A 14359-nucleotide genomic window follows, 5' to 3' on the forward strand; every position below is an offset into this window, starting at 1 on the left:
AAAACAACATGACGTTGCTAATAGTTATCATTTGCGGTTCGAGAAAAATGATTACATGAGACTTCTAATTAGAAATAGCAATGGTAGTAACAGTTTTCATTGTCATTTTAACCAAAAAATCGTAATCATTGGTGCAGTGGCGGTGTTATTAATTGTCACTTTAAGTCATTTTCCTAATTAGAGTCTCGTGGTACCGTGGCGGTGTTATTTGCGGTATAATCAGCTTTGTCGCAAGTGATGTCTGGCTAGATTGATGCACCAGGTTTGACACCTTCATAAGTTTGAGGTTAGGATTTTAAAATTTTGAACATGTTAAATTTGCCAATTGCAATTATGTCCAATGTGTAAGGGTTTTCCTAGAAATCCTTTTGGGGGCTAAACTTGCGCGCTAAAAAAGCTAGAATTCTGGGTTACCATGGGGTCCACTGATTCGATTGCCTTTTCCTAAAAAAAATAAAAAAAAACAGCTTCATCCTCCAAAAGATACTACTCGGTGCACGTGTGGAACACGTGCCTATTTTTATCAAAACTTTGTTTGGTACAATCGTTATATGTTCGCGACATTTCAAGTCTCATGACTCAGTGATATCCATTAAATCGAGTTTGAGAATTGAGATTAGTATAACGCAAACCAGGAGTGCATTGATGATTTGTACGTTACAAGTATTATTGCCTATAGAAAGTTAGAGATTTTCACATCTTTCTTTCATTCCATAAGAAGATATATCATCTCAAAACCGTATCTTTCCTTGCAAAACGGTAGACAACAACACCAGTTCTAGAATCACTAGATGGACCATCTTCATGAATCAATTCAACCTGAAAATGCTTCTTCGCTCTCTTAAAGAACCCAGATTCCTTCTTCCACCGCCTCAAATGACCCATCAGAAACACCTTCTCACCGGCGTCACCTCCGCCGTCTAACAACAAGAATTTCAACGTCTGAAGCAAAGGTTCATACAGATGATCATGATAAACCACGTCAGAACCAATAATCAAGTCGTATTCCCGCCCTATTGCTTCCATTTCTTCCGTTTCCCCCCAACTCATCGGCGCCACGTGGACTTCGCCGCCGCGTGGGGCTAATAATTCGGAATTAGCGTCGGCGTTGAACTTGAGATTTACCAGCACGTGAGGGAGATCCGTCACGGTGACGTCAGCGCCGAGTATGGCGGCGGCGGCGATCCCGACGATGCCGGTTCCGGATCCTAGCTCCAGAATGCGAAGGCGTGGATGGCGTTTTGCGGTAGTGATGGCGGCGGAGAATGGATCGGTGTTGGAGGCTTGGTAGCTGTCGAGAAGTTTGACGAAAGTGGCGGCGGCTGGCCAGAGCTGGAAGGAGAGGCCTTGGGAAGGAAGTTGGCGGATTACGACGGTGGAATCGATTGACGTGAGGTGGTAGTTTTGGTGTTGAATGGGTGTCGGAGCAAGTTCGGGTTTCTTACCGTTTTGCTGTTGAGCATCATCGTCGTTGTCTAGTAAAAGCATTGTGACCGGATTGATCTCTTCGTCGTCGCTGTCTACGGCGGAGACGGTGGTCATGAGATGAAGGCGCCGTCGTTTTTAGGGTTGAAGAAGGTTATGGAGACGCTATTTTAAGAAACTTGCTGGGGAAGTAGGTTAAGATTTGGACGATTTTGCCCTTTTGTCCCCGTCAAGTGGATAGCGTTGACTTGATTATTTTGACCGAATCTTTACCATTGGGAGAATCAGGCGAATAATCTTCTATTCCGTTTTCTTTTTCCTTTTTGGGTATGGAAGTATTTGAGGAGGGAATGGAATGGAATGGACGATTCCATTCCGATCCAAAAACATTGTTTACTGCAGAAAGAAATCATACTTTTCTATTGGAGTAGGAATGCGCCCCTAATATTCATGCCTACACCATTTTTTTTTCATTTTCCACGAGATAAAAATTGTAATCGGCTAATATATTAGTCGCTATTTTTTTTTGTCAATATCAAATCCGATTTTGCCATAATAGATTAATAGGTTATTAGGTTTAAACCAAATCCGTTAAATTCTTTATTTTATAAAATATAAAAAGATTCTTAAACACCCCACAATAATGTTTATAAAAAAACATAAGTAGTTTTGTGATTTATATTAAAATTAATTACAAAGCAAGTGAGGATATAAATTCTAAACAAGAGCTGTACTTTATAAAATTAATTACAAAGGAGGTAGGGATATAACTTCCAAACAAGAACTGTATTTTTAAATGCCAAAAGAGTCCAAAGTAATTACTAGCATTTAACATTATATATTATTTTCCTGTTAATACAAATATCATGAATGAATTAAGCGTAGATATACTCGTAACGCGTTTTAAAAGCTTTTTCAAGTTTTGCTTGGATATTTTGACATGTTTGGTTGTTACCGATGAAACTTATAAAATAAAAAGACATTTCAATTATATGATGAGAAATTAAATTACTTACTATCTTTTATGCCTACATTTATTACTACCCACTAAAATTATGATAAATCACCATTCAATTTTTATTTTATTTGATATATTCTCAATATAGTCTTAATGAGTTAGTTAAAAAAAAAATATGAAATGATCACACTTGTCATAATTTTATTGAATAAGAACATTTATATGCGTAAAAAGTAGAAATCAAATTAATTTCTCCTATATGATATATCACTTGTCAAAACATTTTTTAAGCTTCAGTTTGACTTAGAGCATCAAACTCATGAATAGATCAAAGGCTAGATTGAGTAATAAGTGAAGTTTAAATCACCGTTAAAGCCCTAAATCAAAGTTAATTTCCCAAAAATAGACGCATTTATGCAAATTCTAATAAATGATGGATTAGAAACTACATCAATTTCACACGAAAATAAGTTGAAATTTCATATTTCACCATTCTTAGGGCTTTGAAGCCCCAAAAAAACAATTTATGCTCAAAATCATGTTAGGAATATGAGAGAGATGGAAGTAGATTAGCAACCTAAGAGCTAAAACTAACATAAAACCTTCATTAAACAAACCTAACATGATGAATTTTTGGATTTGGAATTTCCTCCAAACCCTAGTTTGAAAATGTGAAGAACATGTGAGAGATTACTTTCTAATGGTCCAAAGGTGATTAATCTTAAGTGACTTCAAACTCTCTCTAAAACTCCTTCCATGGAGAAAACACCTTCAACCTTCCTTCTTCCTTCTCAAATACGTTGCATTGGGGAGAAAAGAGTGTGGTATGTCTAGTCTTTCTCATTATATTTTCTCAAATACTCCTTTACCAAAGTTTCCAACAAAATGATCCTCTACAATATATTTTTACAGTGATATAGTCTTAATTTTCATTTATAGGTTCTCCACATGCCAGAATGCATCATAGTCGTTCTTAAAGACACAAATGTCGACATCTAATTTCTATTTTATTTTAATTTATACTTGCCTAATTAAGGAGATATCACAAAAACATTTGAAATATATATTTTAAAACAATTTTTTCATGCTTTTTTTTAAACATTTTTGTTCATTGTAAATTTATATCTATTTATTTATATTATCCTACTCTTTCTTTCACAAATTAAGGAGATTTTGCAAAATATGAATAGGGTTTTTATTAAATGACTTATTTCATGATTTTTTTTTGATTAGTCAGGTTTAGGGTCTTCAAGGTGTCGTAATCACATGTTTCCATAGCTACAACCATCATCGACACCATTGAGATGCAAACAACAGTGTTACTACTTGCATTAACCCAGTTGAGCCCAATTTCGGAATTAGTTGGATAACATGAACATGCAATTTGCCCAATTACCACTCCATATTGCGTTTTCCATTTGGAAGGATGTGCAACATGATTTGCATCGATTTCTTAAATTTACACTTCATTCTTTTGTGTCATTTTTGTAATTATCCCACGGAAAAACAACTTAAACATTATTCCTTCATGGAATTTGCAACAAAATTATTAAATCGAGACACCGTTTACTCGATAAAAAAAAAAAAAAAAAAAAAAAAAAAACAATAAGATTTGTGATAAAAAAAATAGATGAAATAACACTACATGTTAGTACTAGACTACAATCAATGATGATAAACAATTTACCATTTTACCCTTTGATGTCATCTATAACCACACGTGCTGCGTTGCGCCCTGGTGCACCCATCACACCACCACCCGGATGGGCCCCACTCCCACATAGATACAATCCTCTCACCGGTGTTCTATAATTTGACCTGAATTAACAAAAGAGTAAATTACTTTTTTGGTCCTTGAGCATAGCTGATTTTGCAATTTTGGTCCCAAATTATAGTCATTTCAGAACAGAGACCAAAAACGTTACACAAACCTCAAATAAGCATTAAAACTGAAAGAAAAAACTTTTTGGGACCAATTTTGCAAATTTCAGCTACACTTAGGGACCTAACATGTAATTTACTCTTAAAAACTTATGATGATTAGAGAGGGCCACTGGTTGTTGACACTTACCATCCTTTTACAGGTCTCATGAGGAAAAGAGAATCCAACCCCATTGCACCATGGAAAATATTCCCTCCTGTCACATCCAATGTTTTTAACAAAATTACGAATTTACCCCTTTGGAAGTTTTTTTTTTTTTTTTTTTAAACTTATATATTCAATTTACCTGTGAGACCAATTATTCTTTCAAGGTCTGGTGGAGCCAACATGTCGTAGCCAATAACCGATGAACTGAAGCCAGGGGCATATTCGTCAATTAATCTGAAACATCTTTGCGCAAACGATTCCTACAAAAAAATTGTTCCCAGTCAATAAGTTCTGAAAAATCAAATGTCATACCACAATAACTTGTTGAAAAACATCAGTAATAAACTTAATAATCATAAAATACACAGTTTTTCTGTAGTTTTTAATAATGTATTTTTATAAAATATAAAAACTCACTCTATATGCAGGATCTTCCCAGCTTCCATCATTCGGTTTATACGGTGTATACTGAATAAACAAGTTGATAACATGCTTCCCTTCAAAAAATCATTCAAAAATATTTTTCTATTATTTACCAAAAACTAAATAAATAAAATATTAAAAAAGTTTATACAATAAATACCAGGTGGAGATATAGTCTTGTCTAAAACCGAAGGAATTGTCATTTCAATTACAGGCCTTTTTGATGGAAGCCCACTCATAGATTCTTGACATGCAGTATCAATCTCCTCCATTCTAAAGAACAAATATGATTATTTTATTATTTTATATAATAAGAATTTAAATTAAATCTAAAAAGATGAAAGAAAGAAAAATAGCAAACCTTTCAGAACCAATGTGAATGGTTCCCATATGTTGTGGACCAGCTTCAGGATAATTCAAATTGCAGGACTTGAAATTTGGCAATTTGTCAACTGCTAAATTGATTTTAGTTGTTGCCTGTTTAATACATTTTTATAAATCATAAATTTATTACAAGAATAATATTCCGTAATAAAATAATAATAATAATAATAAACTTACGGAACTATAGTCAGAGTGTTTAACAGCACGTGTAAAATCATCAGGGAGGATATTTTCAGGTACTAATTCCTGTTTCAGAATTTATAAAAGTGTAATTAAATTTAATTACTTGTAGCTCAAGTTACAAAATATTTACAGAATGAAAATAAAAAAATGTTACCATGAAAGTCTTGTAAGGGGTAGCATTTGATAAAACAACTGAAGATTGAACTTGTGTTCCATCAGCTAAAATAACCTGACAAAAAAAAGTCAAAGTTAGATTTTGACCAATCTTTCTTCATTATGATTGAGTGTTGAAAACTTGTAATTTTATAACAGAGCTCACTCACCCCAGTTACTGTGTGTGAATCATTGATCATAAGCTTTGATACCTGAACAACAAATAATCATAAAAGTGGATATTAAATATAATCATAAGTTTTTAAAAAAAAAGTGTTTAATTATTCCAAATATATGTTAAAATGACATACCTCAGCATCAGTAAGTATGGTGACACCAGCTTCTTTAGCAGCATTTCCAATGGCCATAGACACTGAGCCCATTCCACCTTCAACATATCTAAACACTTATCAGTTATTGGATTATATGAGAATATAAAAGAAAATACAAATACTTCAAAAAAAGAAGTATAATTTGGTGAAAAAAAAAGTATTGATTTATTAATAAAACATTACATACGACCAAATTCCACGTTCACCATCAGTTTCTCCCATCACATGATGCAACAAAACATATCCACTCCCTGGTGTTTGAGTATTTCCCTGATTTACAAAGTCAAAGTAAAAGTCAAAGTCAACCATAGTGATTGCATAAACTTTTGCATTAAAAGAATAGGTAATTAATTACTTATTACTTACAGTTGTTCCTATCACTGCATCTGTAGCAAGTGTTGCTTTCAACACCTCACTCTGCATTTTATGAAATATAAAAGATCAAAATTTTATCAAAAGCAGAAATTGTCTTTAAAATCATTGAGGAGTGAGGAGAAATTAACAACCTCAAACCAACGATTCAAGACATTTGATGCTGGTGATAGTAAAAGGTCCATAAAATCCCTGTAAAAAGATATAAATACATGAGTTTAAGCAAATATAAACAACAATCTGATGTGATAAAACCTTAAAGTCTTATTTTGCACTAGGGTAGGAAATCTTACACAAGCCCTTGTTGACCCATGGAGACAGATTGATGTAAACAATGTGCCCAAAATTCTGATTTTTGTAACTTGTGTTTCAAACGGGAATTGAAAGATGAAACACCTTGATGAACTTCAGGTGGTGATGAATCGATTAATGGATCCATAAACTTGCAAAATTTCTCTAGCTGATCCTCATACCTATATGTAAACAACAGAGGAGGTAACAGATTATATTTTGATTTGTAAAAGAAACATACAAATAATCAAAATCAACGAGGTTCTTTGGAGCCCTAAGTTTTTTCCACTTGTTGAATCAGAAAGTTGGTTTACAGTCTAGATTCTACAATCCATCAATCATCATAACGAATATGAATTGAGTGAAATTATGTAGCTTATAAGAAAGTTTTTCATCAATCCATGGTAATGAAGTCGAAGTTAGCTCTGAGGAGATAGAAATACGATCACATCAATTCATCACACTCATTTGAGCAAACAGTTGGTGTTCTTAATAATATGATAATGTAGTATCGAGATAGGAAAGTCACACAGGAATAGAACCTTGGATAAGCATCAGCATCCTGTTTTGAAAACTTTGAAATCTCCGAATGATTTAGCTCAGCATCAGGACCTAAAAGAAGATAGCGTCCATCCAAACACGGCGTAAACGATGAAGGACTTCTCTTCAACAGTTTCAATCCATGTCTATGTAACTCCAGATCTCTTCAATTTCATCAAATTAAATATAAAAATCAATCAAACAACCAGTTTAGAAATAGGTCAATCAGACAATAGAAAAAAGGAAAAAAAAAATTTGAATGATTTAGTGAAACCTGATGATAGAAGGACGAAGGAGGCTCTGGAGGTAGCTGCAACGGGAGAACTTGAAACCAGGGATGAGTTCTTCGGTGATGGCGGCACCGCCAATGAGGTGGCGGCGCTCAAGGACGGCGACGGAGAGGCCTGATTGAGCTAGGTAAGCAGCGGCAGTAAGGCCGTTATGACCACCGCCGATGACTAGAGCGTCCCATTTCTTGTTGTTTAAGGCGGAACTAGTGGTGCTGCAAAAGCCTCTTCTCCACATTTGGGATTCTAGCACACTTTTCACTTTCCACTGTGTGTGTTGACTGTGGTGTGTCTCAGTTGCAGTTGCAGGTTTGCAAACCAAACGTATGCGGATTAGCGATGATGTTGAACAAGTGTTACCAAAACTGGTCCGGAACCCAAACCGAATCGAAGAAAAGTTTATGTTACATGGATCGCCGTAAATCGCGTATTACAAGTGGGTCTGGAGTCTGGAGTCTAGACTCAGGTGTTAAATAGTTTTAAGAGTAAATTACACATTTGGCTCATGTGGTATACGGTATAGTTAGGGATGAAAGTGGGTCCAAATCCGGACCGGATAGACCCGGACCCGGAAAATCCGGAACCGATTAACGAGATTTTGTAGAACCGGAAACCGGACCGGTATATAGGAACCGGTTCCGATTCGGTTCCGGGTAAAGCGGGTCTAGAACCGAAAAATCCGGAAACATCAAAGTGGGTAGGTTGAAACCGGATAAAGTGGGTTTAGAACCGGAAAAACCGGAATTTTTTGGTAATTACTTACTACTTAGTGGGTTGAACTTTGAAAATTTTCATATTGATATCCCGACTTTTGGGGATTGTAACTCATTGAATATGAAACCAAAATTAACAAAATTATAGTCTAAAATCATGTACAAACTTTAAAATAAACTCTAGAAAAAACCACATGTCAATTCGACTTTAAACGAATGTGATATGCATGTGTAGGGGTGAGCATTTTGACCGGCCCGGACCGGACCGGTTATGGAGAATTTTGTGGACCATGGACCGGACCGGATGAGTCGTGTCCGTGTCCGTGTCCGGGTCCAGGTCCGGGTTTTCCGGTTTTTGGACTCGTTTGGACCGGTACAACTTTAATTGCATAGAGTATAATAAGTAATCTACATTGATGTATAATATTATAACTTGCAAAATTAATATGTTTCCGTTTCATGCCTAACTAATCTACATTGATGTATAATATTATAATTTGCAATTTGCAAAAATTAATTTTCCAAATAAAAGCAACTAACATATAAATCAAGTTCACCAACAAAAGTTAAACAATTTTAAGACAAATATACAAAAGTATTACCGTAACAACAAAAATCATAGTTTAAACTTTAAAATCAATCAAACTAACAAATTTCATAAACTCATAATCTAATCTCCCATTCACCTCTTTCCCATATCATTGTCATCCAATGTAACATATTTAAAGCTTGTGCAATCTCTACATAAACACAAATGAAAATGTTGTTAGTATTTAATAAAAAGTAATAATTGTATAAAAAAAGAATAAAGATTGTAATTTTTTTAACCAAAGCTATATCATCATCGTTCAAGATGTCACCAACGTTGTCAACTATCAGATTTGTAAACTTTATCACCCAATCTTGGGTGCATAACAAAGCTTCAACTATCAATGTCGATAAACTAGTTTGATACTCACTTACAACTCTACCACAAGTGCTAGACGCGGACTCGGAATTATAGTATAAAATAATACTAAAAAGCTGAAATATTTCAGCTTTGATAGCTCTACTTTGAAGGATTGTAACTCAATGAATATAATACCAAAATAAACAAAATTATAGTCTAAATTCATCTACAAATTGTAAACTAAATGTTGGAAAAAAAACGTAGGTCAATCCGACTTAAAACGAATGAGTTATGGGTGTTTAAAAAACGTCACAGATTATAAAATTTTGCTAAAAAGCTGAATTTTTTCAACTTTGATAGCTCTACTTTAAAGGATTGTAGTTCAGTGAATATAATACCAAAATAAACAAAATTATAGTCTAAACTCATCTACAAACTGTAAACTAAATGTTGGAAAAAAGCGGAGGTCAATCCGACTTAAAACGAATGAGTTATGGATGTTTAAAAAACGTCACAGCTTACAATGTTGCTGAAAAGCTGAATTTTTTCAGCTTTGATAGCTCTTCTTTGAAGGATTGTAACATGGTGAATATAATACCAAAATAAACAAAATTATAGTCTAAATTCATCTACAAAGTGTAAACTAAATGTTGGAAAAAACCGCAGGTCAATCCGACTTAAAACGAATGAGTTATGTGCGTTTAAAAAACGTCACAAAAATCTTAATCATGTCCAACCGGTTCTAAACCCGGTAAAAACCGGACCGGACCGGGAAAAAAACCGGACCGGACCGGCGAGAAATCTTAGAACCGAGAACCGGCCCGGGGGTCCAAAAAAACGGTCCGGTCCGGTCCGGTCCACCGGTCCAAATGCTCACCCCTATGCATGTGTTAACATTTTCACATAATACAAAGTACAAAAACAAATAGCTGAAAGTTGAAAATTTTCAGTTTTGATATCCCTATTTCGGAGGACTATAAATCATTGAATGGTAAACCAAAAATGACAAAATTATAGTCTAAAATCACATACAACTTGTAAACTACAAGTTGGAAAAAACCACATGTCAATCTGACTTCAAACGAATTAGATATGAATGTTTTAAAACTTTCACCGAATACAAAAAAATTGAAAAATTAAAAACCTCCAGCTTTGATATATCGACTTTGAGCGGTTGTAAGTCAATGAATATAAAACTAAAAATGGCAAATTTATACTCTAAAATCATGTACAAACTCTAAACTACATGTTGGAAAAAACTGTATGTCAATCGGAGTTGAAACGAATGAGATATGCATCTTTTAAACGTTTCACAAAAAACCGGTTCCGGCCTTAAAAGTGGTTCCAGTTCCAAAAACCGGTTCCGGTTTTTAGACCCGGTTTACCCGGACCCGATGGACCCAAACCCGGATTACCCAGAACCCGGATAAAGCCAATTTTTAAACCCGGAACTGGAATCGGTTCTATGTATTCTGATTCTAACGGTTCCGGTTCCGGTCCGATTCCGGTTCCGGTCCGGTTTTCCGGTTCTAAATCTCATCCCTACGGTATACCCCAATTCACATTATTCGTCCTATTTTGAATTTTGTAAAATGAATGGTCCTTATGGTTTCATGTTAGTACACGAATGGTCCCTCAACGTAAATCATGTTTATGTCCCCTCCGGTAAAGAGAGTCATGTGTCTGGAGTGGAGGGAGCTCCACGCGTGAACTCCGCCCCTGGCTTCAGTGGGTTGGTGGTGGCGTGGCTCCCATGACGGACGAAGACGCGTAAATTGATTGGCCCCTTTAATTTCGACCATTGGGCATTAATGTCACACCCCAAAACCAAGAACGGCAGAAACGTTCCGGGGTGGAGGACGTCATGTACAGTATCACAACAGTGTAAAATAGTAAACAAGCAACAACATCATCCATTACATTAAAAGTAAAGTTTTAATACATGTGTGTTCTTTCATAATGTACAACAATAAAATGAATAATCAAAATAAGGCGAGTCTTGTCTGTGCTCCATCTTCTCAAAAACCTGGCCATCGCACCTGTTTAACTAATGACCTGAGAATACAAGTTATTTTGAAAGAGAGTATCAGCTTTAAAGCTGGTGAATTCATAAGTATTTAAGTGTCATTGTCTTGCTTTGTAAAGCTGTTATGAATGTCATGTAAAACCTTTAAGTAAGACAGTTGATATAAGTATGAAAAACCCTAAGAAATCCCTTATTTCCTACTAGTATGAAATGTAGTCTTCCTCCAAGACCCGAATGTTTTGTTATGACAATGTAGTCTTCTACCAAGACCCGAATGTTTTGTTATGACAATGTAGTCTTCTACCAAGACCCGAATGTTTTGTTATGACAATGTAGTCTTCTACCAAGACTCGAATGTTTTGTTATGACAATGTAGTCTTCTACCAAGACCCGAATGTTTTGTTATGATAATGTAGTCTTCTACCAAGACCCGAATGTTTTGTTATGATAATGTAGTCTTCTACCAAGACCCGAATGTTTTGTTATGACAATGTAGTCTTCTAACAAGACCCGAATGTTTTGTTATGATAATGATAGTTTTTCCTTCTTTTTTACTACTACAAACAGTAATTAGTCTAACTCATCGTTTATGTGAATATATCACAAAATAAAGTAAATATGAAAAATATAACCATGTAAGTGTTATCCCTGGTTACCAGGACTAACACGCCATCGCAGTACGCGACATGTATAACCTAATGAACCTCCGAAGATGGTCCAATTGTCCTCTGTAGCAGCAGCAGGTTGGAGGAAGGGTTAGTCCCGTACCCGACTCCTAATACAAGCGTTAACCTAATGATCATCCAAAGATTTTCATCTCATCCTCTGTTGCAACAGCAGGATGGAGGAATGGTTAGTTCCGATATCAATCCACCTATTATAAGTAATAACCTTAGACATCCGTAGATGTTCATCACCCGGTGTTGCTAACAGTTGGGTTCCGGAATGGTTAGTCCCGTCTAGACATCCCATCGAATAGGGATAAGCAGGAAAATTTACACAGAAGGTACGAATAAATCTTCCTAACATAAGTGATAACCTTAGACATTTGTAGATGTTCATCACCCAGTGTTGCTAACAACTGCATTCCGGAATGGTTAGTCTCGTCTAGACATCCCATCGAACAGGGATAGGCAGGAAAATTTACACATAAGGTACAAATAAATCTTCCTAATAACTCTAGGTACCAGTATCCAGGTAAGTGAATACAGGATAATGTATCTATGTAACAGTACTCAGGTATGGTATTCATGCAAACGTATTCAGATAAATGTATCTATGTAAACGTACTCATGTATCATGTAATCCTAGGTAAACGTACTCATATATCATGTAAGCATATGTAAGTGTATTGGTATAGACTCATGAATGAACTGACTCTTGTGTGATTCCTTGTAATAGGAATAATGTTTGATATCTTCTAACTATCCCTATGATAGTTAACTGAAAGGTAATTGGTTGTTCAAGTAGGTTTATACACTCTTGCTACCCAAGAGTGTTGGAAACTAAATGAAGGGTGAAAACTATAATCTCTAACATATATATATGAACATATGCGTATAAGTATAGTTTGGTTCAAGAAGGTAAAAATGGTTTTGTATGACATCTAAGAGTTTTGAACAATAATTAACAATGACTTGGTGTCACTTTAATAAACATTTCAAAAGTAATACATTTGATAACAAAGTATTTTTAAGATTTAAAACCATTTCATGCATCACATTTTGTAGTATGTGAAATCTGCTGATTTAAAACACAGTTATAAAATACATATAAATGATTTAATAACATGTTGTTTTCTACTTGTATTCCCCCCCCCCCCATTAAAGCATTTAAAATCATTTAAAATGTTGATTAGGGGTATGAACTCACCTGTAGATGGTGATTTGGATGAACTGAACGATGTAGGATTGTTAGGTGTCAAGTGAGGACTTGTATACGCACTACGATCCTAATGAACATATAATCACACATATATGCACTCAATTAGTCTTAAATTACTAATTGATAATGTTAAGACATCCTAGAACAAAATAAACACTTTATATAAGTGTTATAAGCCCTAAGGATTGCATCTAAGCTATTGTGGGACAAGGCACTTGGGTTTAGGGTTCCAAAGGACCCTATACATGAGTTTACTCTCCATATATCCTCACACATGGAGTTTACGGTTGTAAACTCTTGAGTTTACAGCCGTGAACTCCCAAACTTGTGGCAGTTTGTGTTTTGAAGTTCTAAATGATCCCTAGAAGTATTCCAACTTGGTGGTTTAATTCTTGGAAGGGTTTAAGGCATAGAAACACTCCTTTGAGGAGTTTACGGCCCTAAGGCCATTTCCCTTAGAGTTTGCGGCCGTAAACTCTTAAGGAAAGGTGTTTTTGATGCTTTCAAGTCTCTTGCACATGTGGTATAGGTCTTAGACTTTTATCCCAAGCATATGAAGGCCTTTGACACACTTTGGTGCCCTTTAATCATGTTTACGGCCCGAGAACCATGTCATGGCCGTAAACTCACTTTGGAAGGTGTTTTTGATGGTTTAATGTCCTTGATTTATGTAGGAGTAATCCTTGGTAATTGTCCAAGACTTTAGGAGTGCTAAAAGCACTCTTTGGTCCATGATTTTGGAGTTCACGGTCCAAGATCTTCTTGGGCCGTGAACACCCAAAACTTGGTGATTCTTTGTTGTTTTCATGTCCCAAATACACCCATATATGAGTCCAAGGTAGTAGCATATCACGGGGGAAAGACTAGGCTTCGTTTCGGGAGTTTACCGCCCAAGAACACCTTGGGGAGTAAACTCCTAAATCTAGTTATTTAGCTATCTAAATCATGTTATAAACATATAATAAGCTATCTAACACTACTAGAAAGAGGTACTCACGTTTTGGGATAAAAACCCGAAGATCCGTGAGAGAGAAAATGACTTTTCTCTAGTTGAAAATGCGAATAATGAATGAAATTGGTTCTGAATTCTATTTATAGCCCTGAGATATTTTTGGCAGAAAATATTTTTATTCCCGAAATGAATTCTAATATAATAGGGTGTTGGAATAACAGTGTTGCACGAAACCCTAGTGCATCCACTCTCCTGATATCTCCTTAAGTGTAAATCCTGAAAAACTGCCAAACTTATACCCGAAGTCTGGAATTTCACTGAAACTGTTCTAACCTCTATTGGCTTGATATGGTTTGTTCAGAATGGAAATTTCGGGTTGTCACAATTAAATTAAAAAAAAAACTTTTTTTCTTTCATTTCATTTCTCTTTGTATATATATACATCCACTTTTACACAA

The 14359-nt window shown here is 35.4% G+C and overlaps 2 protein-coding genes across 2 annotated transcripts; both read right to left on the bottom strand.

Moving 5' to 3' along the window:
- Positions 1-622: 622 nt before the first annotated feature.
- On the bottom strand, positions 623-1712 carry LOC145097329 (uncharacterized). Its single transcript, XM_079034867.1, has one exon. The coding sequence runs from the start codon at positions 1540-1542 to the stop codon at positions 727-729; it is 816 nt and encodes a 271-aa protein (XP_078890993.1). The 5' UTR covers positions 1543-1712; the 3' UTR covers positions 623-726.
- Positions 1713-3890: 2178 nt separating this feature from the next.
- LOC145097330 (FAD/NAD(P)-binding oxidoreductase family protein) lies at positions 3891-7891 on the bottom strand. Its single transcript, XM_079034868.1, has 16 exons — positions 7425-7891; positions 7153-7314; positions 6613-6792; positions 6454-6511; positions 6314-6364; positions 6135-6217; positions 5927-6014; positions 5786-5827; positions 5617-5691; positions 5457-5525; positions 5257-5372; positions 5056-5168; positions 4890-4969; positions 4612-4732; positions 4455-4521; positions 3891-4201 (listed from the first exon to the last, which is right to left on the bottom strand). The coding sequence occupies exons 1-16, from the start codon at positions 7673-7675 to the stop codon at positions 4075-4077; spliced, it is 1683 nt and encodes a 560-aa protein (XP_078890994.1). The 5' UTR covers positions 7676-7891; the 3' UTR covers positions 3891-4074.
- Between the last annotated feature and the right edge of the window lie 6468 nt (positions 7892-14359).

Source organism: Lactuca serriola, chromosome 4 (genome assembly GCF_051521515.1).
Source record: "Lactuca serriola cultivar US96UC23 chromosome 4, Lser_US96UC23_V15, whole genome shotgun sequence".
Classification (NCBI taxonomy): Eukaryota; Viridiplantae; Streptophyta; class Magnoliopsida; order Asterales; family Asteraceae; genus Lactuca; species Lactuca serriola.

Bases quoted from the DNA above. Each gene is read 5' to 3' on its own strand.
- LOC145097329 (XM_079034867.1), bottom strand. From the start codon at position 1,542: ATGACCACCGTCTCCGCCGTAGACAGCGACGACGAAGAGATCAATCCG.
- LOC145097330 (XM_079034868.1), bottom strand. From the start codon at position 7,675: ATGTGGAGAAGAGGCTTTTGCAGCACCACTAGTTCCGCCTTAAACAAC. The intron at 6,015-6,134 runs GTATGTAATGTT...ATAAGTGTTTAG, and splicing joins GGTGAACGTGGAATTTGGTC to ATATGTTGAAGGTGGAATGG. The intron at 5,373-5,456 runs GTAAGTTTATTA...TGTATTAAACAG, and splicing joins AACACTCTGACTATAGTTCC to GCAACAACTAAAATCAATTT.